The 27,285-nt window shown below is 56.4% G+C and overlaps 1 protein-coding gene across 1 annotated transcript; it reads right to left on the bottom strand.

Moving 5' to 3' along the window:
- Nucleotides 1-294: 294 nt before the first annotated feature.
- Nucleotides 295-22,061, bottom strand: EHD1 (EH domain containing 1). The gene is made up of 5 exons (XM_079928467.1): nt 21,120-22,061; nt 17,507-17,604; nt 5,623-6,035; nt 3,153-3,317; nt 295-2,717 (listed from the first exon to the last, which is right to left on the bottom strand). Exons 1-5 carry the CDS (start codon nt 21,521-21,523, stop codon nt 2,193-2,195), a joined length of 1,605 nt encoding a protein of 534 aa, XP_079784593.1. The 5' UTR covers nt 21,524-22,061; the 3' UTR covers nt 295-2,192.
- Nucleotides 22,062-27,285: the final 5,224 nt, after the last annotated feature.

Below are 27,285 nucleotides of genomic sequence, written 5' to 3'. Positions count from 1 at the left end.
TGCGGCCGTCAGACTGGACGCCCGCCACCTGGGCTAGAGCACTCCGCCTGGCCCTCAAAACCCGCAGGCAGCTGTTCACGTCCTGCCTTTTGCCACAAGTGTGCCTGGAGCAGTCTCCCCCCCCCGACTGCACCTCAAATCTGCACCCTTCCACGGCATCGGCTCCCAATTTGTCACCCTCCCCCCTGTGGGTACGAACAGTCCATCTGCCACATCGGCTGGCCCCACCCTTTGTAGTTTTGTTGCTGGTGTTACCTGCTTGGTCCGCCTTCAAAGTACGGGCTTCTCTAAACGACCCTGGGGCCAGCACGGAGCCCACGATATACCCTATCTGCCTGACCCCTCCCAGTGCCCTGAGCCCCATGGGCGCCCACCTGTCCGTTCACAGCTAGGGCGGAGCCCAGGTTGAAGGAGAGGCTGTGAAGATCACAGGGTGGGGGGCGCCTGCTCCCCCAACCCCTGGGGGGCACAGCCTAGTCCTTAGTCATCAGAGGCTCTCCCAACTTCTTCACCCCATCCTTCCCTCAAACTATTCCTGCTCAGCCCCCATCTAGCATAAGGAAAGCGGGTCGTCAGCCCCATTTGCAGGCCTCACCCGCCAGGCTTCCCAATCTGTCTCCGCTGGAATCTCGGCCCCCGGAGTGCTCTGCCAGTGCCCCTGCAGGCACTGCGGGGAGCAGGCGCCGGGAAGAGACATCTCAGCACCAGAGGCCAGCTTCAGCACAGTTAAACGTTTTTTAATGCAAGAAAAAAAAGTCCAGTCTTCAGTTTGCTTTTCCTTCCCACAGGCAAGCGTGGTTAAGCCACTGCACCGTAAACAGTGAATTCCCATCGAGGACACGGTGTGGGATGGTGGGCCGAGGCTGCAGGTAACATGGCCAGTTCCTGGAGACTCGGGCCCAGCAGAGGCCTAGCGAGCAGCACTAGGAGGGTGGGCCGGGGTCAGAGGTCAGAGTGGAGGAGTCCCTGAGACCCCCGAGGGCGTGCCTGCTGGGAAGCCTGCTCCCCACCCCCCTCCCCGCCACAGTGGCTCTGTGATGATGGCTCCAGGCCCTGGCGGCTGACCACTGGCCGACAGGTATGTCCAGGCCCCCAACAGCCCAGTGGAGGCAAAGCAGAGTGGCCGCTGGCTGGCTCGGGTTTCGAGCTGCTCAGCCTGGGGGCCACTATACTGAGGACATCCACGTGGAGCACCGCCCTCCTTTGCTCAATGGGAGGAAGTCAGGTGGGAGAGGGAAGGGGCTGGGCTGTCCCTGGTCCCTCTGTCTGGGCACCAGGCCCGGGCTGGAGCACCAAGCCACACCAGGTTCGTGAGGACCCACCGCCCACCAAGGGTGGGACAGAGAGGTGTACCAGAATGTCCTAGGAAAGTGAGAGGGTGAAGCAGGAAACACCGCCTCTGGGGTCTCTGGCAGGGTGTGCTCTGCACGCACCCCACATCTAATGGCTCCTGAGTGGAGCTGTCCCCTGGCTGGAGCATGGGGAAGGAGACAAAAATCACAGCTTCTGAACAAGTGGTTGGGAACTTACTGGAAAATTCAGTCAAGTATGAAAGGTGTCACTTTAGAGAACAAAAACTAGCTTATGTATTTCTCTGGAAGATGTTCTCTCACATCCACCCATCCCCCGGACTCCCCGCAAACAGGCAGCTGGGCCTGGCTCGTGTGACTGTCAAGCCAGGGGACATGAGAGCGAAGGCAGGGCCTGTGGACAGGGGGCCGCTGCGAACGGAAGGAGGAAGGCACAAGAAGAACCAACTGAATCTGAGAGCAGAGGCGGGGACAGGGCCGGATGGAGAAGGAAGCCACTGGCCGAGCGACTCAGCCTGAAACAGCCGGGACCCGCGTCCCTGTCTACACACGGACCGCAGCTGCAGGAAGGGCGAGCCAGGCGACTTCCCCGGCAGGAGGTACAGAGGCTGTGCGTGTGTGGGGCTGCTGGCTGGAGGAGGAGGCAAGAAACAACGCTGCCTCTAACGTTATATATTAAAAATATCCATGGTTCTTATGCACAAAATTCCACCGATGACCTACGAGTATCACCCCTGCCTCCCCAGGAGCAGCCTTAAGATAAAGGTGGTGGTTTTCCTTTGCAAGATGAGGAAACATTGCCGTCTTTATGGTCTTGGGAACTGCTGACCACGCCCCTCCCCTGCAGCCTCTGCCTGGCCGGCCGCTGGGAGTAGGGGTCGCTCACTCATGCCTCCGCTTGGAGGGTGGGATCAGGTGTGGAGGCAGGTCGGCGGGCAGCTCGTGGCCCTCTAGCTTGACCTTGATGAGGTGGTTGGCCAGGGCGAACTCCTCGTCGTCCAGCAGCCCGTCCCGATCCACGTCGGCCAGCTTCCAGATCTTCCCCAGCACCGTGTTGGGCAGCTTGGACTTCACCATCTCCTTCTTGGCGTTGGCGCCTGTGATCTTGCCATTGACGGGCGACAGTGTGTAGAAGATCTCGTCGTAGGTGGGCTTGTCCTTGCCCACCACCCACTCGACGTCGTCGATGCCCTCGCCAGCCCCCTCGCCGTAGCCGTGCCCGAAGGGCCCGTTCATGGTGCCGTCGAAAGCACCGCCCTTCACGACCTGGGCAGGCATCAGGGACTCCTCTTGGCGCACAATCACCATCAGCCGGGCGATGTCGTTGGCCAGCATGTCGTCCACCGTGTCCAGCAGCTTGGGCTTCAGGGCCTGGAACTTGCTGAAGTCCTGGGTCTGCAGGAGCTCCTGTGGCGGGAGTGGAGGAAGGACAGGGTTGGGTCGGCCCCTCCCGGGCTCTGGCACGGAGGGTGCAGCAAGGGTTCCCGAGCAGAAAGATCTGGCTCCGCGTCACGGCCCCAACCACTTAACATCTTGGCTCCCCCTTCTCTAAGTCGGAGGTAAAAATAGTCCCCTCCGTGCAGGACTGTGGTGAGGATTAACTGGGAGGAGGCTGGGGTGCCTGGCACAGTCCCGGCCTCCCCCTCCCCCTCCGGGTGAGTCACCACATTCCCCTGTGAGGTGTCACGGACTGGGTCAACTTCTCCGATCGGGGTGGGGCGCTGGTGATTAATCGGGCCGCTTCCACATTGGGAGGCCCCGCCCCACGGAGCCGGGGTTCCCTCCAGAACCACCGCCCCAGTGCCCCAGCCGTACCCACTCCCATCCAAGGGGCAGCCGTACCTGCATCTTGCGGAGGCTGGGGAAGTCGCCGGGGGAGATCTGATGCTCCCGCTCAACCTTCTGGTAGATCTCGCCCAGGTTGTTCACCAGCTCTTTCTTTTTGCTCTCTTTACCGAAGACATTGGGCATCTCCTTCTTGAGGGAGCTGATGATGTAGGCATGGACCTGTGAAGACAGAGAAGGGGTGGGTGTCAGGTGCTTCCTGGACACCTTGTTGGGAGCGTGGCCTGCACCTGTGCTGCCCTGCAAAGCTGGATTGTAACCCGGGACAGTTAACCACAGCCGCAGCCCAAAGCCTGTGTTCTTATACGATTTCTCGGTATGCACACCCCTCCCCAGTGGCTCCTCTGCACATCAGAGACACCGAGCGCATTCCTACCAAGCCGAGCAGAGCCGTGCCATCCTGCTTACACAAGTCTGTGGATGCTGGTGCCATGAACTCCAACACAGCCTGAGTTATGTCCCACTTTATCATCCTGACAGCCTCGGGGATGACTAAGGGTCAGGAAAATCCCACAAGGCTCCCCAGATGTTTCAGGCTTCACGCAGTACCTTGGGTGGACATCTGCCAATGAAGGGTGGCGCATCCTTCCCTCCCCCACAGCGGGCCAGTAACTCTGGCAACCTTGCAAAGGCACAGCCCTCAAACCCCTCTGCCTTGCCAAGCAACATCCTGCCGAGGAGGGCTGCAGCCAGCCAGCCTCACACCCCCTTCTCCCAGACTGCCAGCTCCACCCCCAAAAAAACCTCTCCACTGTCCTGACCTTGTCTGCCGGGGGCTGCGACCTGGCTGAGAACTGCCCCAGGGAAGCAGGTTGGTCACAGAGTCACAGTCACAGCTCTGCCCATCACAGGCCAGCAGAGAGAGCGACTCAGTCCAGGAAAAGGAAACAGTCTCAAAACAGCAGGTGCAGGACAAGATTGGAGAGGCTGGGGCTTTCCAGGCAGGGTGACTCAATGTGCCCAAGGGCCACGCGATTACACACCATCTCTGTAAATGAGCAGGCAGGGCCTGAAATCTGCCCTTTGTTCCGTCCTGGAGGGAGGCTGAGCGATGAGAGCACTGGAAGCCCTGCCGGGAGAGGGGCTGGAGGGGAAGGAGGGGAGCTGTGCTGCCCTGAGGCTGAGCAGAGGCTGGACTGGAAAACAGGAGGCCAGTCTCTCCTCCGCTCACCGCCTCTTCCCCTTCAGCTCAGGACATCGCTTGGCCCTTCGAGGCCAGGAGCCAGGTATGTGGATTTTCTCATGGGCTTCTTTCTCAGAACCAGTTCCACTCATCAGGAAGCTTCCAGAAGTGAGATATCTACAGAAACGTGCAGCCCTGTACCCTCCAGAGCAGGGTGCGGGCATCTTTACTTTGCATACAGGTCACCAGGGGACTGTGTCCAAATGCAGATTATGGTTCAGTAGGGCAGAGGTGGGGCCTCAGAACCTATGCTTCTAGTGAGTTCCAATCTGCTGGTCCTGGAGCACTTTGGGTAACCACGGAGGAGACACAGCCGGGGGTAAAGGATGCAGGGTCGCTTCTCGTTATTCAGGCCAGGGAGCACCCAAAGCTACCTGACTCCAGCCCTCAAGACAGTGTAGGGTGCCCTGGGCCACTGTGTTTGGCCCATGGCAGAGTGCCAGAGCCTCTGGGCTACACAGAAGGGAGCCTCACCATGCGGTACTATTCAAAATCGTGTCCTAAGGGGACGTGCTCTGCTCCTCAGTGTTTGAAGGGCCCACTGGTGGCATTACCCTTCCTTCCCCAGCCCCAGCCACCCCGGGGTCCCGCTGAAGTGCTCGGCCAGGCACTGAGACTCCAAACTCCTGAGCAACTCAGATGCTGTCCACAGGTGCCAGCAGGCCCTGTGCTTCCATGGAAGAGTAGGGATGGTTTGCAAGGCCTCTGGGCCAGAGGCCATCAGCGCTCTCCCTGGGCCCGCAGGTTTGCGCCCCATCTCTCCACTAACTACCTCCTGTCTCGGCCTAAGCATCATCTCCCGCCCGAGACCCCCCAGGCTAGCCCGTCCTCCCAGGACAGCTCATCCCAGGCCGACCCCAAGACAATACCAATAAATCGTACTTTCTTTTTCTTTATGTGCTTTCCCCTGTACGGCTGACAAGTGCTAGGAGGGTGGGGACCTGTCAGTCCCCACTGCGTCCCCAGCACCCAGCACATGCTGCGTGCACTCCAGTGCTCAGCAGACCTGGGGGGAAACTGATGAGCCCTCGAGCAGCAGCCCCACCCACTCTCCACCCCTCAGGCTGCCCCCGGCACAGTGGTACCTTCTTATCTGACGCTTATATGTGCTAAAAAGAATCTCAGGAAAAGGCTGCTCCCACGGGGGCACAAGAGGACGGGTTCAGACAAGGCGTGGCACAGTGCAGCCATGGGTCTGCAGGGCTGGGTCTTGGGCTTCCGATCCCGGGGCCCCGAGTGGCCATCCCAGAGCCCCCTGGGGCTGCGTTCCCAGCCTGGGTTTACCTTGGCCAGCCGCGCCCGCTTGATCAGGTCATTGAGCTTCCTGAGGGCGGCGTTGCGGGGCAGAGACTGGATGTCTTTGAAGAGGTCCTGCTCCTCGGCCTCGAAGAGCTTGCGGTTGTCGGGGATGAGGAGCGGGTGGGACCAGAAGGAGCCGATGTACACCCGGACCACCTCGGGGGTGTTGATGATCTTCCCCAGGGACCACATGAGGGCCCCGTAGACCCGCATCAGCTGCTGGGTCTCGATCTGGTCGGCCTTGTTCAGCACCACGCGGATCTTGTCCTCATGGTTCTTGAGCGCCTTGATGACTTCCGAGAACTCATCGGAGATGTCCAGCTTGTGGGCATCAAAGAGCAGGATGATGCGGTCCACCCGCTCAGCGAACCACTCGAGAACGGCCGCAAAGTCGTAACCTGCGGGAAGAGAAGGGCGAGTTGGGGGCGCCAGGGGCCAGGCGGTCCGATGGCTCTCGTGCCTGACTTGGCCTGGTACTTCTCAGCCTGGGGTCATTTCAATTTCCAGAATGTACTTATGTGGGCAGCCCAGTGCCCTGAGGGCAGGTTCATCAGGCCTCCCCTACTTCCGTACCCACCGCGGTGACACCCTCACCCACGCAGCACCTGGCACGAAGAGGCACTTAACGAATAAATAATGCAAGGGAAGTCACAAAGTCCACGCTCTAAAGTGGGTCGAACTATGGCAAGAGTGAGGAGGAGACCCCAGCAGCACAGCTCAACACCGGGCGGGAAGAACAGGTTTGGGGGCTGTTGGCTGGGTGCCCCTGCACAGCAGCGACAATTAACAGCAGTAAGACGACCTACAGCTGCTGCTTGTCCGGTGCTCTGTGCTGGGCTCCCTGTTCCGCAGGACTCTCATTCATTCCCTACAAGTTACAGCTCGGGGGCCAGACCTGGCTCGCTACCTGTTTTCATAAATAAAGCTTTACTGGAACACAGCCGGCTCATCTGTACTCTCTGGCTGCTTCTGAGCTACAAGAGCAGAGCTCAGTTGTGGCAGAGACCATGAGGCCCCCAAAGCCGAAAAGTTAACACTCTGACCCTTAGAGAAAACGTTTGCTGACCCCTGCTCTACAGGCCTATTAAGTACTGCAAACCACCTCCCCTTTCTAGGTCTTAAACGCTTCTCTAAAATGAAGCGACTGGACTAAGCTCCAGTTCCCAACTCTATTCTGTGCTGTTTCCTGTCAACAATTAAGGCCGTTGGTGAACCTGCCGTCTGCAGCAGGACTGCTGACATAACTGTCTAGTTTTAGCTCGATTCACGGCCCCCCAGCTTAAAACTGCATTCCCCAGCCTCTCTGCAGCAGAAATGAAGAAGCAAAGAAAAGGTGCACCAGCCCTTTGTCCTCTTCTCCCTTCCCAAGGACTGGAATGCAGGTGTGAGGGCAGGCGCTGGAATAACCACCCTGGGTTCAGGATGGCCTTGGACCATTGTATTTCACACAAACTATCAGATACCTGATTTAAAAGCCCGTGGATTTGTGGGTCTCTGCAGTAGTGGCTTAATTTGTAGCCTATTTTACAATTATGCCACCTCAAAGTGTTTCCACTTCTTGCACTGTCCCCAGAGGAAGAGAAAATTCTGTTTCTCATCTTTTGAGACTACTAAGGAATGGTAGACCATGTGGAAACAATGGCCCAAGAGTCTTTGGGAAGCTTGGGTCCCAGCCCCCAAGCCACCATCTCTCTGGGTGACTCCGGAGAAGTCCCCTTTTTCCTCACCGGCAGGCCACAGGACACCCCCAATGCAGGCTGGCCCTCTTAGGAACCACTGCGTCCTTCCCAGAGCACAGTCATGCCCCTGAGAAGGAGCCAGAGAGCCACTCCTATAGAGAAGAGCCTGGGATGCTGCCCAGAAACAGGCCAAAACCAACCCCCCACCGCCACCAGGCTGGGATTTAGACATGCCTTCTCTAGATGGCAGGAAACAGAAAAGCAACAGGTAGAGGGCAGACCAAAGAAAAGGACCAAGTGTCAACAAAAGGCCCAGAGTGACTCAAGGAGCCACGGGGAGGGCAGCCCTCACCGCCCCTCTTGTAAGGCGTGGGCTGAGCCATCCCGCCAAGCCTCCGGGGCTGAATGGGAGTCCACAGACAGCCCACGAGGCCACGGCCCCTGGGGGTGGGGAGTACTTTAAGAGAGCCCTGTGGGGCGTGCCTGGGGTGAAGCTGTGCCTGGTTAGGCAAACATTCCAGCCACCCCGTCCCCAGGTTCAAGTGCGCTCCAGAGCTGTCTGCGAACCTGAAGCCGCAGGCTTGCAGGCCTCTCCCTGCACCCAAGCGCTCAGAAACAACACAGGCTCTTAGTAAGGAAGCCCTGGATTTAACTCCCAGCTCCAGCCACTGACTCTGTGACCCCAAATTCTTAACTTCGGAGTTAACACTTTTTCTTCTGTAAAAGTCAAATAATAATTCCTCCTCCCAAGATCACAGGGAGGATTAAATGAGGTGACATGTTCCCAGCACAGGCCCCAGCACCAGAGCGACACCCGTGGGTCGGGCAGGCCCAGGATGGGGAGAAGAGGCAGGGCCCCCTGGAACGAGGGCTGAGGGGCTGGGGCTGCATCACTGATCAGAAACTAAGGTGACAAATGATCAGCCTGGCTCTGAGGCTAGAGGCCAGTGTTGTCCTCATGGCAAGACACCGAACCTCAAGGAAAACCCCGAATGCATGGCTTCTGTGGACCTAGCTTGCCGCCTCTCCAGGGCAACCTGTTCCTGCCGCAGCACAGGGGGAAACAACCTGCTTTTTAAAAAATATTTATTTATTTTTGGCTGCATTGGGTCTTCGTTGCTGTGCGCGGGCTTTCTCTAGTTGTGGCAAGCGGGGACTACTCTTCCTTGCTGTGCCTTGTCTTGTTGCAGAGCACGGGCTCTAAGCGCGTGGGCTTCAGTAGTTGTGGCACATGGGCCTAGTTGCTCCGCAGCACGTGGGATCTTCCCAGGGCTCGAACCCATGTCCCCTGCATTGACAGGCGGATTCTTAACCACTGCGCAACCAGGGAAGTCCCTAGCTTCTTAACAGCATAGCAGTGGAGTTGGTGGCAGCAAAGCCCCTGTGAACCTGAACTTGAGCCTGGGCAGGGGAGCCATCAGTCTTCCAGAGGCCCATGCAGACAAGGGAAACGGCCGGGCTACCAGATTCCCCACACTCAGAGGACGTGGGAAGGCAAGGAGCAAGAGCCAGGTTACTCCGATGCCCGCCACCAGCCACCACCAGGCTGCTGGTTCCAAAGTACAAGGTCCCTACGTCCCTGGACACAAGGAGCAGGCCGAGGGACACGGGCAGGGAGCAGGGCCAGCCCGGCCTCGCCGCCACCGCCTTTTATGGCCGGCTCTGGGAACGGCAGCTCTGGGAACAGCAGGTCAGCGCTGAAAAAATGATGACTCAGGAATGAACCGCTGCTCTCAGCAACAATGAGGCTCAACTTCTCCCCTCGTCAGACTGTTTGTCCTCAGACCACCGCAAGTTCAAACCGCAGATTCACACAGCAGGGGAGGCGGCAATGCTGAAACCGAGGGACTGGGAACAGGGGCGCCCTGATGGGCTGGGCTCGAGGCCAAGTTAGCTTTGGCCAGGGAGTGAGGACTGCATGCAGGGAGCCGAGGTCACCCCCTGACTCCACCCAGTGTGGCCTCACTCCTCCCATCCCCCAGTGGCGGCGGGAGGGGGGTGCATATGATGGGGGGAGAGGAGGGGGAGGGGGAGGAGGAGAGAGAGGAGGAGCCTATGAATAAGGTACCGGGTCCACGAGCCCCCAGCCAGAGCGAGCGCCCCGCACGGCTCTGCCTGCAAACCCAGTTACTCACCAACACCTCAAGTTGGAGCCAACAGAGCTAAGCCCATTTTTTTCTGGGTGAATGAAATTTCCTGTTTATATGGAAAGTGCTCACACTTTTGGTGAGAGAGAGCCGGTGGCTGGCCAAGCATGCCCACAGGTCATGCAGAGGGTCACAAGGCTGAGGCTCGTGCGATGTCATCACAGGTGGAGGACCACGTCCTACCACATGGCCGCAGCCTCCCCAGGCCCACGTGACACCCCTCAGCCCGCCGACCCCTCACTCAGCCCGCGTGTCTCCACAGGCAGCAAGGGCTGGACTGACCCACACCTGCAGCGCCGAGAGAGCATCGACCGAGTCCCCACACTGGCCAGGCAGCCCAGCGGCCACCATCAGCCTGGGGCTCGGCGGCAGGTGACGAGTGCAGGGACCAGGGACACATCCAGAGAGGAGCATCCCGCCCCCAGCACTGCCCCAAGCACTGGGCCTTCAGGCTCTGGGCCAACCTAGAGGTTGGCCTCGGCGGCGGGACCAGGCATCAGACATCACCTAATGCACGGCAACTCCTCGGCAGAAGCAGGAGGGCACGGGCGCCCGGTGACGAGGACACCACGGCCACGCACCAGGTGTGAACACAACGCTGCAGCTGCATCCACCTCAGGAGGGGCAGTTGTGAGGTGCGGACACCCACAAAGGACACAGACAACACAGCCGGAGGGGGCTAACTGCAAAGAAAGGGCTGCCCCTGCGATGGGAGTAAAAGCCAGCACTGATAAGAGATAAGCTCTGGCTCGGAGAGTTCTGGGACCTTGAAGACATTATGAAATGATGAAATAAGCCGGTCACAGGGGGTGATTCCACTGGTATGACGTGGAATCCAGAGACAGAAAGTAGAACGGTGGGGGCCAGGGGCTGCGGAGGGGGAGAGGAGTTGTAGCTTAATGGGGACAGAGTTTCAGTTTGAGAAGAGAAAAAAAGTTCTGGAGGTGATGGTGGTGATGTTTGTACAACAGTAAGAATGTACTTAATGCCACTGAACCGTGCACTTAAAGATGGTTAAAATGGGGCTTCCCTGGTGGCGCAGTGGTTGAGAGTCTGCCTGCCGATGCAGGGGACGCGGGTTCGTGCCCCAGTCTGGGGGGATCCCGCGTGCCGCGGAGCAGCTGGGCCCGTGAGCCATGGCTGCTGAGCCTGCGCGTCTGGAGCCTGTGCTCCACAACGGGAGAGGCCACAGTAGTGAGAGGCCTGTGTACCACCAAAAAAAATGTTAAAATGGTAAATCTTACGTTATGCATATTTTACATGGGCTGTGTAGACGGGAGGCCCAAGCCTGCCTCTCACCTTGGCTCTGTTCCCACCAAGCCTCCTGCAGGGCCCGGGTGCTCCAGGGGTCCTGCCTCTGCAGTGCTGGCTGCCCTCCTCACCGGGTCTGCCTTCCCACCCTCCGACACCGAGGTGAAGGGGGAGCAGTTGTGATGTGTCCTCGCCCTAGCCCAGCACCCTCCAAACACAGGTAGTTGCGGTAGCTGGGGGAAACGCTGCTTCAGACATTCCAGAAGTTTCTAGAGTGCAAACAATAGAGGGTTTGTCTCCAATCGACTTTTGTTTCCTGCCATTCAACCTGCGTGGGCCTCCGTGTTTCTTGCCACGGATCCCATCACCACGCTTAACCCGTGCCGGGGCCGGGAGGAAGGGGTGCAGGAGCACAAGAGAGATTAAAGAGCTAAGAATCTACACCGTGAGGACTTGTTCTGAGCTTCCTTAAGCTAAAGTTCTTAAGGGAAGGACCCTTCCAGCGGCACAGGGGTTGGGAAAAAGGGGCCTCCCACGTCTAGGCATTTACCCGAGAGAAACTGAGAAATTGGGACTTTCCTGGCGGTCCAGTGGTTAAGACTCCGCACTTTCAGTGCGGGGGAGAGGGTTCAAGCCTTGGTCAGGGAACTAAGGTCCCACATGCCACGAGGCGCGGCCAAAAAAAAAAAAAAAGAAGAAAAAGAAACAAATTAAATTTGTACTCTACACGAATGTTTATAGCAGCTTTATTCAAAACTGCCCCAAACTGGAAACCCAGATGCCTCTCAATAGGAGAATGGATGACAAGTTATGGTACGTCCGTATCACAGGGTACAACAGCTACAAAAAGGAAAGAACTGCACACTCTCAAAGAAAAGATGAACCTCAAGAGCACATGCTAAGTGCAAGACAGACACAAAACGCTTCACACTGTCTGATTCCATTTCTGACATTCTGGAAAGGCACAACTTTAGGGGCAAAGATCAGTGGTTGCCTGATGAGGGACTACAAAGGGGTGAAGGGGACTTCCTGGGGTGATGGAAACTTTGTATCTTGGTTGTCATGGTGGTTACACGACTGGTGCATTGGGTGAATTTTACCGTATATAACACAGATCTCAATAAATCTGGCCTAGAAATCAGCAACAAAGGACAGGGTGGTGGGGGGCAGCGGCAGGGGAGACCAGGGGGAAGGGCAGAAGGACTCTGGAATCAGCCTGAACCTTCTACTCTCCGAGCCTCTGTTTCTTCAACTGCAACGTGAAGACAGCAGGTTTCCGCTGTGTGAGCGAGTGAGCGCCTGGCCCACTGTAAGCGCTTTGTAAACGTTTGCGGTCCTTTACTCACAGGATTTGTATTTGGGCCCAAGAAGCTCAGATTCCGATGGGTGTGTAGGCAACGACGGCTTCTAACGCGTGAAGAATGCCTCGTACCCCAAATATAAACCGAGCGTTTGCAGGCGCTCAGGCAGCTGCCAGGGAACAGGTGGGGCGCCAGCAGGGGCTGGTCCAACCCCCTGCGGGCAGAGTGGCCAAAAGCTGGACAGGGGCAGTGGGGGGGCTGGTGGGGAGGCGCCGAGAGGAACGCCCTGAGGAGGGTAGCTGTGCGGAGGCTGGGCCCCCACCAGAGGAGGTCCTGGAGTCTGAAGGGAAAGCCCTGCTGAGTCAACGCTTCCCCCTCTTCCAGCCTCCACGAGCTGTTATTCAGAGAAAGGTCTTCCTCATCGAAGTCTGAGAATCGCTGGGTTTTTCAGTGTACTTTTATTCAGCTGACATTTGTTGGACACTGAACTGGGCAGCGGGCACTAGGGTAGGAGATTAACACACGTAAATTCGTGCAATCGTTGACAAGGACCAAGAGGCTGGTACTGCTACTCCTGTTCTATTGATGCAGCTCCCAGGGGTGCAGCAACTCCCTAGGGCCCCCGGCTCCTAAGTACTGATCTGGGACTCGAGCCTCTGTCGTCATCTGTGCTGAGGGTGCTGGGAACCCAGGAGGGACGCAGGGCTCAGCCTCGTGCTCGGCCTTGCACAAGGCTTTCGAGGCAGCCTCATGGAGCCATTCTCTGGGGTGCAGAAAACCCTCGTGAAACGCTGGCAGGGAGGGCTTTTAGGGCTGGGGCATCTCAGGAGGTGGTCAGCAGGAAGGGACACCTGTGGGTCAGAGGGCTCCAGGTTTGGGCCAGGGAGCCCCTACCCGACTGTTAAGCCAGATGGCTCCTGAGCTCGGATGGAGCCTGGGATCCAGGGATAGTCAGCAGCGGGGACGACCCAGGGGAACGGCCAGCCATAGCCAGGGCTCCTAAGGTCTGTCCATGGATGGCTGGGGGCGCAGGGGTGGGAATTTCCAGCTGGAGGCAGAGAATAGGGAGAAAAAAAGCAGGTCTCAGCACTGCTGTTCAAAGCCCTGCACCTCAGGCCCATTTCTGGACTGGGAGTCTGATCTCGGGCAGGGAGAGAAGCAGTGTGGCCTCTGGGCATTCCGGGAGAGCTGAGCCCGGCACAGCACCGGCCTGGCAGGGCTAAGGGCTCTTCCGAGCCAAGCTCTCGGAGCTCCTCAGCCCAGAGCACCGGTCTGCAGCACACTGCGGCGTGAGCACGGACTCTGCTGGGTTCAAATCCCAGCACCAACTCGTGCTAGCCTATGTCCTCTTGGGCTACTTAACTTTGTTAAGCCTCCGTTTCCTCATCTGAAGAGGAGCAGCTTCCTCACAGATGCAGCTGCTACGATAAGCGAGTGGGGCTGGTTCCCATGGCAGAGGCCAGCAGAGAGCCAGGCATGAGGCTGGCCGGGCTCCGTCTCCTAGTCCAAGCTGAAACAACTCGACCTTGCTGACTCGACTCCCATGGGGCAAAATGAGGCCCAAAAGTTACAGCTCAGCTCACAGCCTCGCAGTGACAATGGCGGGGGGGCTCTGGCCAGGCCCCTGCCCCCGGGCTGAAGCTTCCATCAAAGAGCCTCCGGCCGCTGCCCACAGAGGACCCACATGGGAAGACCTGCTCCCTCCCAGGTCCTGCCACGACTGGGCCGGCGGCCAGCAGCCTGGGAGCCCAAGGCACCGGCTCCGCCGGGCCCCAGTTGCCCTCTGGGATGCCCTTTATCAGTCACACGGGCAGCATCCAAGAACGAACACTGTCCCCGCAGGTCACCTTTCTCTGCTGACACAAGAGAACTTTATCTTTAAAGGCACTCAGGAGATGAGCACAACGGGCAGGCGCGGCCCAAGACCCCACAGAGGCTCCTGCTCTTCCCTGGAGCAGTTCTCAGGGGTCTCTTGCAGAGCCTTGGGTGTATCCCGACTGCTTTGTGCCTGCTCAGGCCTTACCTTATCTTTCCACACAGTATTTCCTGCACACATTAGGCACCATGGGGAAAGGGGGAAAAGTCAGGAGGGGCTAGGCAGAGAGGGTGGGAACTGGAAGTGAATGTAATTAGTGACACTAACGTCTACGCAGCCTCCAGAAGGATGCTCTGCTTCCAGGGAATGAGGTCGACAGACCGCAGAAATGCGTGCCGCCTGCCCAGGACACACATTTTCTGTTGGCCCAATCTTTTTGAGAGGGAAACACCTGCCTTCCACACCGTCAGCAAAGGGAGCAGAGAGGTGGCCGCCAGGGAGCCTGGAACACATTGTCCTACTCTGACTTCCTCTGCCAGGTGACATGGGACCTTTGCAATGACAGATGAATGGGGTCTCCAAGAAGGAGAGACCTACCCCTTCTGTGTCCACCTGGAGAACACCACCCCAGAGGCCACACCCAGCACGTCTAAGAGGTACTGCCCCATGGTCTTTCTTCTCCACTGATAAAACGCTGACTCCAAACACATCCCACGGTAAATCCCAACTTGGTAGCTGTTAGTAGAATACTTTAAACCAAGACCTCTAGGGTTATGGAAGCAAAGATCTCTATTGCACAGGAGGAAAGCCCTCCTCCAATGAGAGTGATGCACTTGTCTTTAAGCCAACCTCCTTCTTCCTGCCCATGATGGGTGGGGGAAGGTCCCTGGCTGCCAGGGACCCAGAGGGGCCACACTGTAAGGGAGCAGGGTTGCGGGGGAACACAGGCAGTCTCCTGCTGGCTTCCTCCTCCAAGTATCTGCCATCTACATGGGTAACTTGCGGGCCAGGACTGTCTGGTCCCCACCAGTGAGATGCACCCTGCGCCTGACTGGACAGCACGCTGAGGCACTGCTCTGCTGCCTGTCCCACAGAGAGCAAGTTTGGACACCACTGCCTGTCTTTCTACTAATTCGGTAAGGAAGCAGAGGGAAGGGGAGGCAGGGGAGGGAAACACCCCAGCAGGCAGGGCCAGGATACTCTTTGCAGCAAGACAGCGTTAGACACTCCCAACTCCTCAGTCTGCTGAGACTAAGGCCCCAGGCTGAAGTGTCAAAGACAGCCCAGCAGGAGAACTTCACAGCACTCGTGGAAAACTGCTGTTTCTGAGTTCAACAGGGGCCATAAGGACCCTAAGGCTTTCCCTCAAGTACCTTTATTTATTTATTTATTTTTAAAATTTATTTTTGGCTGTGTTGGGTCTTCATTGCTGCGCACGGGCTTTCTCCAGTTGCAGCGAGCGGGGGCTACTCTTCGTGGCGGTGCGTGGGCTTCTCATTGCGGTGTCTTCTCTTGTGTGGAGCACGGGCTATAGGCGCACGGGTTTCAGTAGTTGTGGTGCACGGGCTCTGTAGTTGTGGCTCGTGGGCTCTAGAGCACAGGCTCAGTAGTCATGGTGCACAGGCTTAGATGCTCCGTGGCTTGTGGGATCTTCCCGGGCCAGGGCTCGAACCCGTGTCCCCTGCATTGGCAGGCGGATTCTTAACCACTGCACCACCAGGGAAGACCTCCCTCAAACACCTTAACTGCCAGCTCTGAAGGATATAAGGAGTGTGGCATTTGGGGGAGGATAAGCCTCTTTTTATGAGCTATTATTGTCCCTTATCCAAAGATGCATTCACATCAACTGACCTATCTGATCTGATAGCTCCCAGTTGGGAGAACTCCTCCCCAGCGTATTCCCCCAGGTCATTAAAGACGTAACTCTACAGAGCCTCAAAGAAAGTCCCTCCAGGATAGCTCAATCCTGGAGGTAGATGGAGAATAAATTCCCTTTTGTGGGTCTTTCTCTTTAAGAGTAACTAATTCAGGGACTTCCCTTGTGGCGCAGTGGGTAAGAATCCGCCTGCCAATGCAGGGGACATGGGTTCGATCCCTGGTCCGGGAAGATCCCACATGCCGTGGAGCAACTAAGCCCGTGCGCCACAAATACTGAGCCCACGTGCCACAGCTACTGAAGCCCATGCACCTAGAGCCCACGCTCCACAACAAGAGGAGCCACCGCAAAGAGAAGCCCGCGCACCGCAACGAAGGGTAGCCCCCGCCTGCCGCAACTAGAGAAAGCCTGCGTGCAGCAATGAAGACCCAATGCATCCAAAAATAAATAAACAAAATAAACAAATTTATTAAAAAAAAAGAGTAACTTGTTCAGATTTTCTAGCCTTGCTCTGGCAAATGACAAGGCAAAAGCCTTGTTTATCAGGCATTTTCTTAAAACCAGGTTAGAACAATAACAGCAGTAAGAAAGAAAAAAACTGGCCCTTGCTTCCCCTAGAAGTGTCATTATCATCGGGGTGGAGAACATAAAAGTTTAAACCAGATTGAGAGACAGAGAGCAGTTTCAGTATACTCTGATGCAATCCCCTATTGGCAGGGGCCCACAAGCCGGGGGAAAAAAAGAGAAGCAGGGTTTCTCAGCACTGAAAATGGGGCCCCCACCCGCTCACAGCCTCAGCAGAGACACACTGCCTCCCAAATCTCAGGCTGCTGGCTTCAACTGCAAAGCTCACTAATGCTGGGCGGCCCGGAGGGAAAGGGGGTACAGGAGAGATTTGCAAGTTAATGATAAACAAATCTGGCCACTTGTCCTCAACCCCCTCTGAGTCTGATCTTGTTTCATTTTTACATTTGCAGCTGCAGGCTCCACTCTTAGCCGGCCCCCATGCTCCTCCCAGAGAGCATTCAGGCGCGAGGCTCCCCTTCCTTCTACAAAAAGGGGCAGCGGCAGAAATATAACCCAGTTCAGGTGCATCCTGAACCAGATCTTTAGAAAAGCTTGGCGCACTCAAGACAGGCGTTTACACAACTAGAATGGGCCTGATGCACTAATACTCCGCATGAAAACCTTACGCCACGCGCGGCACCCAGGGAGGCTACTGATGACCAACATTTAAGCAAATTTAAACACATTTCCAAGGCCCAACATGTTTAACAAATTCCTGCTAGCTTCTCCTTTTGGCTGTGGCTCTTTCAAGTCAAACTGTTCTCTCACAGTCCTGCTGGACCCACTAGGAATGTATACAGCTCTGGGAGGCAAAGCTTTTAAACACCAGCTAAGGTGAGTGAGCCCCAGGGGAGCCAGGGGCTCATTCAGAACAGCAATGCTGGCTGAGGTATCTGGAGCCCAGACACGGAGCAATCTCCTGGGACCTCACGGCCAGCCAGGATCCTGCCTTCCTTTCCAGAAGGCCCCAGGGGCTGGGAAGCTTGAAAACCACATAAAACTGGCTGTTGTCTCACCCTGACGGCTCTTGTAACCTCAGCAAAGGGAACCAAGGAAAAAGCAAGCTCCGGCCCCCGCTGGGCTCGGCGTACCATGCAGATACAAGGCTGATGTAAAATGGGTTCTCACTTGGGCTGGGAGAGACTTGGGCAGCATTTGGTCCATGTCACAGACGTCAGATGGAAGTCGTCTGACTACACCAGGTGCCCTGGGCTGTGTCAGAGCCTGTTTACCTCTGCTGATGCGCTGTTTCTCTCCAGACAGGATCCCGGGAGTGTCGATGATGCTTATGCTGTCCAAGACCGGGTTGGGCAGCTGGGCGCACATGAACCTGCACGAGAGCAAGAGCCCAGAAGAGAGATGTCAAGACTCGGGTACCACTGCTCGAGATGGGACAGCAGTGATTTCTGTACTCCTTCGTCTCCACCTCTGGCTTCCTTTCCAGAAGAAAGGAACGGAAAGGAGGTTTTCTATTGTCTTAAGTTTCCAGGAGTGGGAATTCCCTGCGGTCCAGTGGTTAGGATTCTGCACTTCCACTGCAGGGGGCACGGGTTCCATCCCTGGTCAGGGAACTAAGATCCCGCAAGCCACAAGGCCAAAAAAAAAAAAAAGTTTCCAGGGGTGACCAGCAAATTGCACATATTGTCTTAACTGGGAATCCAACCAGCAGGCTCCAACTGACCCACATCAACACTTCCCTCCCTTAGCTTTTCTCCCAGAGCTCGAGAATTCAGCTTTCAAGTTGCTGACATGTTAGTGAAAACGGCACAAGCCTAGGGTCGCCATTCAATTCCAGAAGGAATAGAGAAGAGTGACAACTGAGACCTTGGAATTCCATACTAAAATTTTCAACCGCTTGGCTAAATTTCCACGCTGCAAGAGATGGTCCTGTCCTACTGCTGCTGGGGCCAGCCCTCGCTTCAACCCAGCTGCTCAGGTGAAGGGACTGCAGTGGGCAGCCGCTGACAGCCAGGGGACCACGCAGGCTGGTACATGGTGGGGCAGGGAAATACAGACACCATTCTCTCAACGTCAAGGCAGAAGGAGGAAAAACAGAGAGGCTGGCAACTCACGGACCACGGCTCAGCTGTGTGTGCCTGAGTTCCCACTGAGTTTAGAACAGCCCAGAACAACAAGGGCTGTCCCAACCGATAGCAGAGATTCTTGACTGGACACATAAAAGGCTCCTTTAAAAACTTCTCTGTAAAAGGTATTGTGAGCAGAGAAAATACTGACCCATTGTCTAGGAATCTGCCATGATTAGCTTCCCCTTTTGGTCCCACACCACAAGTGACCCGTGGCCCAGAGGCGGGGGCAGCTGGCCAGGGTGAGAGGTACTGCCTGCAAGCACAACAGAGCAAAAGCAGCTGACCCGCAGGATGAAGAAACCTTGGACCTCGTCCTCACCGTGCCAGCAGCAGAGCACACGTGCTGTAAAGAACTGCACGACCTGGGGCTCCTGCTGGGGAAGGAGTCAGTGGAGAGAAAACCAAAACAAGACGACTTGGCTCTGAGAAGCAACATACATGAAAATGCCTTGTGAAGGGCCTTGTAAGTTAACATCTCTGCAGATCGGGCGCTCTGCAAAGCCCGGGGAGTGAGGCCGAAAATACGAGAGGGAGCAGGCAGTACAGATGCATCCTATCCTGTTTCCTCACCAACAAGGACGCAGAGATTTCATCTTGAGCTACAAGTTACCAGTTACGCAATGAGTTTACGCAGGATACTCTTAGGATACCGCGGTTGCGCCCTGCCTCCTGCTCTCTCTGATTTTAGCCTTAGAGCAGCCACTTAGGGGGAAGAGGCCGGAAAGTCCAGTCCATGATTCAATGAGTCTCTTTAAGAGTGCGAGAGAGGCTGTGTCAGCCACTGAAAAGCCCCCTTTGTGCGCCCCGGCGGGCTGGGCGGCGCTGGTGTACTACACGGGCTGACACAGCTGGGGGCCTCAGCTCCAGCGCAAACCCACACCCCACCCCTTGGCTGACGAGGCCCCTTCCGGCAGGGCCATTCGTTACCAGTGTTCTGGGACCCTCTGGAGATGAAGTGGGGCAGAAGGAAATACAAGTGCGGCTCTCGGACCCTGTGGCACTGGCATCATCAGGGTGCCTCTCTTCGACCCGGCACCCCCGAAATGCTCTTTTTTTCAGGGAGAAGCAGCAGGAGGTGGTAGCTGGCTGCACAAAGGCAGACAGTTGGCACTGCATTCACCGGCTCGTGAACTCGACAAATCAGCGAGGCTCCGAGAGCCGCCGTTTCCTGAATGAGGTAGGGGTTGCCTAGCTGATGTCTAAGACCCCTCCCAGCTCTGAAACTTTAGGTCTCTAAATTCAGAAAACAGGTCATATGCCCATTTCTCCTTACAAAAAAGGTCACCTCTCACAATCAAAAGTGGACCCCTAAGGACAGCAGGAGATGCAGCTCCTTCCTTCAAGCTTCCCAAATTTCTCCAGGAAAGCAGACCTAATAATGCTTGGAATTCCCAGCACAGCAGCCAGACTTTCCACTGGACCGTATGGCCTCCACCAGCTGACAGCCAGCCAATCGCCTACCTACAGGCACAACAATTCTCAAACCCCAGTATCCCCTGAGGCGGGCTCCTGGCTAGGAGAGCCCTGCCTCTTCAGGAGTCTCACCCAAAGGGCTTTACTCTGGCCCTGACTCACAAACGCCATCAGCCGTGAAACAGGAAGACAGGTTTAAATGCCTGAGAGAGGCAAAAAGACAACAGAAGACTGCCTGTCTTCTCCGTTAAAGGTCAACTCTGCGCACAGAGGCAGGCCTGGTCACTGGCCTGGATCGAGGGCACGTTGGTCTACCCTGTGCGGCTGGACAGTGTCTGGAAAGGAATGTGATCATACAGGGCGGAGACCTTCTGGAAGGCAAGAGTCAAGGATTCTTTCCTAGGCTCTTCCCCAGACGAGACTTTGAAAGGCATGTGGAGTCACTCCTTGAATGGGGTTTGGCAGAAATGACAAATTTGTGAAGTCCTTTGGTATGTCCCCTGGGGGTAGGGGGAGGGATTTTAGAATCCCCATTGAGCAGGACCTTGGAGTTCCTTTAGAGAAAAGTGAACTTGGCTGTAGCACTCCTGAGAGAGGAGGCCAATGCATTTCATTCATAGCATCGTGAAGGTTAGAACCTCGGAGAATTACCCTCATCAGGGTTTTACCCATTTAACTGGGGAAACTGAGGCCCCAGTAGGTTAGGGAACATACTAGTGGGTCTAAGCAGCCGGAATCCCATTCCAGGGCTCCAGGGCCCACCGCCTGGCAGCACAGACCCTTACCCCTGAACCCCCTAAAGCAGCACGGGACCTTCAGACTGCCCCTGGGAGAAGTGCTGGGCCTCGCCCTGTCTGCTGCTTCTGCAGGCCGCCCCAAACTCAGCAGGCCACAGCAGATCCTCTCCCACCGGTCCCTGGGGAGGCACAGCACAGCACACCAGCAAAGGGAATGGCTAAAAGTTTCACCGTAGTTTTCCGTGACACTTAAGAAACAGACCCGTGAAGGGAGGGGTGAAGGGGTTGGTTTGAATGAATTAGGTGCGTCCAGGGGTAGTGAGTAGTAGTGAGTCTGGGATCTGCCAGGGGGGTTGGGAGTTAAACCGATAACCTGGAAAATTCTGGGGTGGGGGGGAGGAGGTGACAGAGCCAGTGGAGCCGGCGACGCGCACTCGCAGACCCCCTCGTAAGGGTTTTCTATGGGAAGCGGCAGAGGACCCAGTCTCAGGGAGTGGTCGCTAAGGGTCTCGCGGGGGCCTCGGAGACAAAGAACAGCGGGGGCGGCGGTCACAGGACGGTCGGGACCCCGGCCACTCCCTCTGCCCCCCGGGTCAAAGGGTGGGTACCTGTTGAGGAAGGCGTTGCCGAAGGCGTTGAGCTTGCGGAAAGGGCGCCGCGGGTCGACGACGAGCGCGTTGCCCGGCACCACGCCCTCGGTGGGGCCATGCATGACCGCGATAAAGGAGTCGGTGGTGGGCTCGGGCCCGATGCGCATCCCGGGGAAGTCCTGCTCGATCAGGTGCCGGATGAAGGTGGTCTTGCCTGTGCTGTACTGGCCCACGAGGAGCACCATAGGCTTGTTGTCGAAGTCAGCGTCCTCCAGCGCGGGCGAGTGGAACTCGTGGAAGCGGTAGTGCTCCTCCAGGGGCAACAGCTTCTGCGCGTATAGTTGCCGCAATCCCTCGGCCACCGTCTGGAAGAGCTCCGGCTCCTTCTTGCGGCGGGCATCCTTGCTGACCCAGCTGAACATGCTGCCGGAGGCCGGGCTGGCTGCTGCAGGGCAGAGCGGCGGCTGAGAGCCGGGCGAGGGCGAGGAGCCGAAACTGGGCCGGGCCTGCCGGCTGAGGAGCGGCGGGGCAGGGGGCGGGAAGCGGCCCGCACTGCGCAGGCGTACGGCACGGCCCACAGAGCACCCTCTGCGCAGTGGAGCGCGCGCCTCGCCCTGCTCCCTTTATAAGGCCGGGCCGCGCGATCGGGCGCGTGCACCGCAGCCACGCGGGGCCGCGGGGAGTTGGGAAGGGGTGAAGGAGGAGCCCCGCCCACGCGCTCTGCGCCACGTCTTCCCCTCCCCCACCTCCTATTTGCCGATTCCAAATCTCGCGAGCGCCGGTTGTTCCGCTTGCCCCGGCCCGGGTGCCGTGGCAACCGCACCTGTTTCGCCCCGCCCCTTGTGGGACGGCTCGCGGGAGTGCTGCGGCTGGGAAGGCTGGAAGCGGGAGTCCGGAGCGAGGAGGTCCCAGTGTCTGCGCGCCTTCCATACCCGGCGAGACCCCCAGTTAGACACCCCAGTACCCTGAATACGCGCCCCACCTGCAGTTCCCCCAAGAACGGTCCTCCTCCTCCCACTCGCTCAGAATCCCCAGCGCCTCCTGTCTGCACCGCCCTTCCTTGCCTCCTCCTCTCGCCCCTGCTTCTCTGACACTCCCTCTCATCCCCTCATCTTTTATCTGCTTTGGGAGAGGGAGAGACAGGAATGAAGTAGTGGAGGAAGCTGAGGGAGTAGAACATCCAAGGCGGGGTGGTGATTGGGGAAAGAAAAATGGGAAGGGAGGAGGCCGATGGGGAAAGACCAACCAGCAGCAAGAGGCCTGAGCTCCCCTCCAGCCAAGAATTGGGAGATGGACACTAGCAGTGGAGGACACATATGACATATAATATGTGGGGGAAAAGAGATGGCCTCCCTAAAGAGGCTGCATCTGGCGGGGGGATGTGAAGAGGAAGCCGAGGCCCTCCAGCACTTGAGTTTTGAGGAAGTGAAATCGGAAATTCCCTATGTGGGGTGGAGGGGAAACGTGGGGCAACAGTGAAATCTTGTGGGAACTTAGGGGGAATTAAAAAACCCAAATACTTCCGCTTTCCTCTCTGGGTCACCACCAGTTACCATGCTTTACTCTGACCTGTTCCTCCTGCCCTTAACCAGTTCCTGGCTGTTCCATTAGGCTCATTCCCCCACCATCATCCCCGGCCACATGTAGGCCCCCTTGGCTGTCCAGGCTGGTGAGACTCTTCAGTGGGTGATGTCAAAGCTTTGGAGACTGGGATTGTTATGTAACCAGTATCAGGACACCAAAGTGCCAGGGGTGGGGTGGGGGGATGCTCATGGACAGATCTAAGGTGCACCTGGGAACTTGGAGGCCTCATGTCCAACTTTCTAGCTTCTGGGAAATGTGGGAGCCTTGAGGGCTGGGTGCCTGTTATCAGGGAAGAAAGCAGGCTGGTAGTCTAAGAGGACAGAGGCAGGAACTCAAAACAGAATAAGCAGAATATTAGGGGAGCTGAGTCAAGAGGAGGCGAGATGAGAGTTTTGTTGCTGTTGTTTTAATATTTTTTTGGCCATGCCACGCAGCATATGGGATCTTAGTTCCTGGACCAGGGATCGAACCTGCGGCCCCTGCAGTGAAAGCATGGAGTCTTAACCGCTGGACCGCCAGGGAAGTCCCAGATGGGAGGTCTGATCGCCCACCCCTTGTAGGATCAGGTCTCAGTGCCTTCTGAGGGAATAAATCACATTAAACCGATTGCCTTCCCTCCCCCTCCCTGACCATTGGAGAGCAGCTGAGTAATTCCAGCCCTGTCTGCAGTCTTAGGTCCCTGACTTACTGCTTTTATTTGGGATTTCATTAGTATTTTTTTCATCAATCACAGTAAAACACAGAAGCCATGAGACTCTTTCTTTGGCTTTCTCCTTAAACGGGGATATTGAGACCCCTAGGCAGGGCTGTCACCAGAGGCTATGTGCCAGCTGATGACCAGGAGCCTCCGCCGAGACTTCCAGGGCCAGCCTTAGAAGTCAAGGGACTTACCTCCTACATGGCACTTTGAAGGGTCCACCCCGGAGTTGTAATTTCTGGGATGTTCCAGGGAAGGACCCGAGGCTGAGGATACTGAAAGAGGTGGTTGTCTAGTGGCCTGAATGAGGGTTCCACAAGTTTGTCCCAGCAGCTCTCATGTTGACCTGCCATGGTTTTCATATCTCCCTAGAGCCTTGTGTGCTGGGAAAACCCAGCCTTAAAAAACTGAAAACAACAAAATGTTCTTGGGTTATTTATAAGTGAAACCCAGCCCCTGTTATGTATGGCTGCTTGAGTTTCTCCAAGGACTCAAGGATTGAAAGAAGGGATTTCTCTCCTTCCTGAGACTCCAGTGGGCAGAAATTCATTTCCCCAGTTTCGCAGAGTTGGCACCTAGGTCCTGGGCAGCTTCCCTATCTAGTAATGCCCCAGCTTGCGAAAATGTCCTAACTTACTTTCTTTTTTGTTTTTCTGTGTAGGATAGATTCTGTTGGGTGGGAAAGTTTCATAAAACATGAATGAACCATTTTCACTTTTGTTTTTGGCTGGTTCCCTGGCAAAAGGTTGAAGAAGGGTTCAAATATTTTCCTTGTCCTCAGAAATGATGCCCATTCCCCCACTCCCAGTGTTTTCTTCCTTTAAATTCACATACATACACTGCCAAACCCTACCTTGGGTGCCACTAACTCTCCTTGGAGACTGCTCCCGGCTAGCAGGAGGGGGTCACCTGCTTGCCCTCAAAGCAGTCTGCTCAGCCCCATAATGGCCTGGTCTAGAGAAGTGTCTACATGCCCCCTGAAAACAACTTAAAAAGAAAAAAAAAAGAAAAACAGAGTTTTTCTCTAAATATGGCAGAAATATCAGGCTGGGAAAAGCCAATAACACATAGGTTTGTCCCTGGGATGAGGAGTGGTTCATTCTTTCCACCGAGAAAGTTTTCAAATAAGCACAGTTTTCGTTCTTACAGTCATGAGTAAGAGATTTGGCCAACGGGTCACTTTTGCCAGAACAAGGTAAAGAACCAGGGAGTTCTGTTCCTTTGCAGCCCGGGGGCTCCAGCACCAGCCGGAGAGCATCCTTCCACCCCATGGGGCCTCTCTCCGGAAGATGCACAGTTGCTGGGCTCCAGAGGCCTCTGCAGGTGTCCAGCTTGGAGGTGACTGAGTGTCAGGGCTGCTCGGGATCTCTGCCTTCAGATCCCAATAAGAAAAAGCCCAAGGCCTGGGGACGTTCAGTGGTTTGTTTGAAGTCACCCAGGTTGAATGAGAAGCTGGACCTCTGGAATCTTAACACTATGCTGTTTCCACAATCAAACCATTTGAAGTTGCAAGGTTGGGCTGGTAGCAAAGCAAGAGGGTTTGAAGAGCCTCTCTCCCAGGTACTGGCTGGGGTGAACTCTGCCCTGAAGCAGCAGCTCCAACTCTGTAGCCAGGGGGGGCGCCCTGCCAGGGTGCTGTGTACATATAACCACATGGTGATTTGCAGAGCTGAGCTACAGAGGCCTCTGAGCACTTTTTTTTTTTTTTACCAGTTTTTTTTTTTGCGGTACGAGGGCCTCTCACTGTTGTGGCCTCTCCCGTTGCGGAGCACAGGCTCCGGACGCGCAGGCTCAGCGGCCATGGCTCACGGGCCCAGCCGCTCCGCGGCCTGTGGGATCTTCCCAGACCGGGGCACGAACCCGTGTCCCCTGCATCGGCAGGCGGACTCTCAACCACTGAGCCACCAGGGAAGCCCCAAGCACTTTTGATAGAAACTATGCTGCAGGGCTGGAGGAGGCCACCCCCTGCTGGGCTTCTAAACGCGTGTGTCTCAGTCCTGGTGGCCTCTGGCCCCATCTTGCAGGAGCTGCTGAGGCAGGAGCTGCAGCTGAACTCAGGGTACAGTCTTTACCTAAACTCCCTGGAGAGCTCAGGCACCATTCCAAGCCTGCCCTCCAGGCCTTTGCTGTGGACACATCACATCTGGGGACTTCTGGGGAAATGGTTTATCATTTTCATGTGAGAATTCTGCCCTCTGCAGCGATACCGTTAGGGGTCCCTCGGCAGAGTCTTGGGATCCCTTTACTCTACACTGACGGAAATAGTGGGTGTAACCCCGATGCCCCCGTGGTCTCAGAAGCCTGAGAGTACACACGAGGCACGTGGATGTTGCTGCCGGAGTGACCACAATCCTAGCCCCCCGTGGGGGAGTGCAGCCACTTGCCTTCTCACATATTCTCCAAGCATGTTCTTCTGCTCCAGCTTCCTCTCCCTCCCCATAGCCTCTCTCCCCTGTTCGCCCATGACAGGCGGCTGCCCTGAGCCTCACCATGGGCCTCACAGGCTGGGGGCTGGAACGTAAGTCTGGGGCTGGAGAGTAAGTCTATCTCCAGTCGTGTGTCACACTCAGCCACCAGGGCACAGAAACCAATTCATCTTTTTTTTTTTTTCTTCTTTTGGTCACGCAGCACGGCGTATGGGATCTAAGTTCCCCACCCAGGGACCGAACCCGGGCCCTCAGCAGTGAGAGCATGGAGACCTAAGCACTGGACTGCCAGGGAATTCCTGAGACCAGTTCATCTTTAACAAGCCCAGCCCCTCTGGTCCCCGGCCCAGCCCCTCACACCCACACCTCATCGGGGGTCAGACATTGTGTCCAAGGCCACCCTCCAGTCCCTTCTGCTGACCTAGCACCTTTCTCCTCCTTCCCCCAAATCAGTCTCCACCCAGGTCGCTCGGAGCTGGGTGGTCTATACAGCTGCCCCAGCCCACCTACCCTGCCAATAGTCCGTGTCTCACCTCCCTTTTGGCCCAGCTAGAACATTCCCCTGACCTATCCTTCATCCTGACCTTCAGTACGGGTGATGGGGATGGGTCATCTGAAAAGGGACCAGAAGTAGGGGAGATGGGAGGGCCCATGGCTGCCCAAGCTCCACGCTCACTCCCAGAAGTACATGTTGGGGCTTCTCGAAGGGCAGGAATGCAATGGGACCCTTCCCAGAGCTGCTCATCCAGCCTGGCCTGCCACCCTTCACCTTCCAATACCTCCCCCTGAAAGACCCCCACTTGCCCTTTGGTAATTGTGGTAGGCAGAACCCTGAGATGTTCCCAAGATTCCCCAGCCTGGTGTACACACCCTGTATAATGCCTGGGACTGTGAGTATGATGAATATGACTCGTGATAAGTCATGTTTGATGGTACAGTTGACTTCAGATAGGAGATTATCCGAGTGGCCTGAGCTCTTTATTTTTATTATTTATTTACTTTTGGCCACGCCACACAGCATGCAGGATCTTAGTTCCCCAACCAGGGACTGAACCTGTGCCCCCTGCAGTGGAAGCCCAGAGTCTTAACCACTGGACCACCAGGGAAGTGCTGCCCGAGCTCTTTAAAAGCAGAGTTTTCTCTGGCTGCTGGCAGAGGAAGTCAGAGATTCAAAGCGCAAGAAGGATTTGATGTGTCATTGTTGGCTTGAAGTTGGAGGGGGACCATGTGGAGAAGAATGTGGGTGGCCTCTAGGAGCCTAGAACAGCCCCCAGCTGACAACCAGCAAGGAAATGGGGACCTCACTCCTACAGCTACAAGGACAGAATCCTGCCAATGCCTGCCAACCAGTAAGGATGAGCATGGAAGCAGATGGCTCCCAGAGTCCCCAGAAGAGAACTCAGCCTGGCCAACACCTGATTTCAGCATTGGAGACTCTGGACTTCTGACCTACAGACCCGTGAGCTAATAAGTGACT

The sequence above is a fragment of the Stenella coeruleoalba genome (assembly GCF_951394435.1).
Source record: "Stenella coeruleoalba genome assembly, chromosome: 8".
Taxonomy (NCBI): Eukaryota; Metazoa; Chordata; class Mammalia; order Artiodactyla; family Delphinidae; genus Stenella; species Stenella coeruleoalba.
This window is presented reverse-complemented; position numbering and strand designations above follow the sequence as displayed.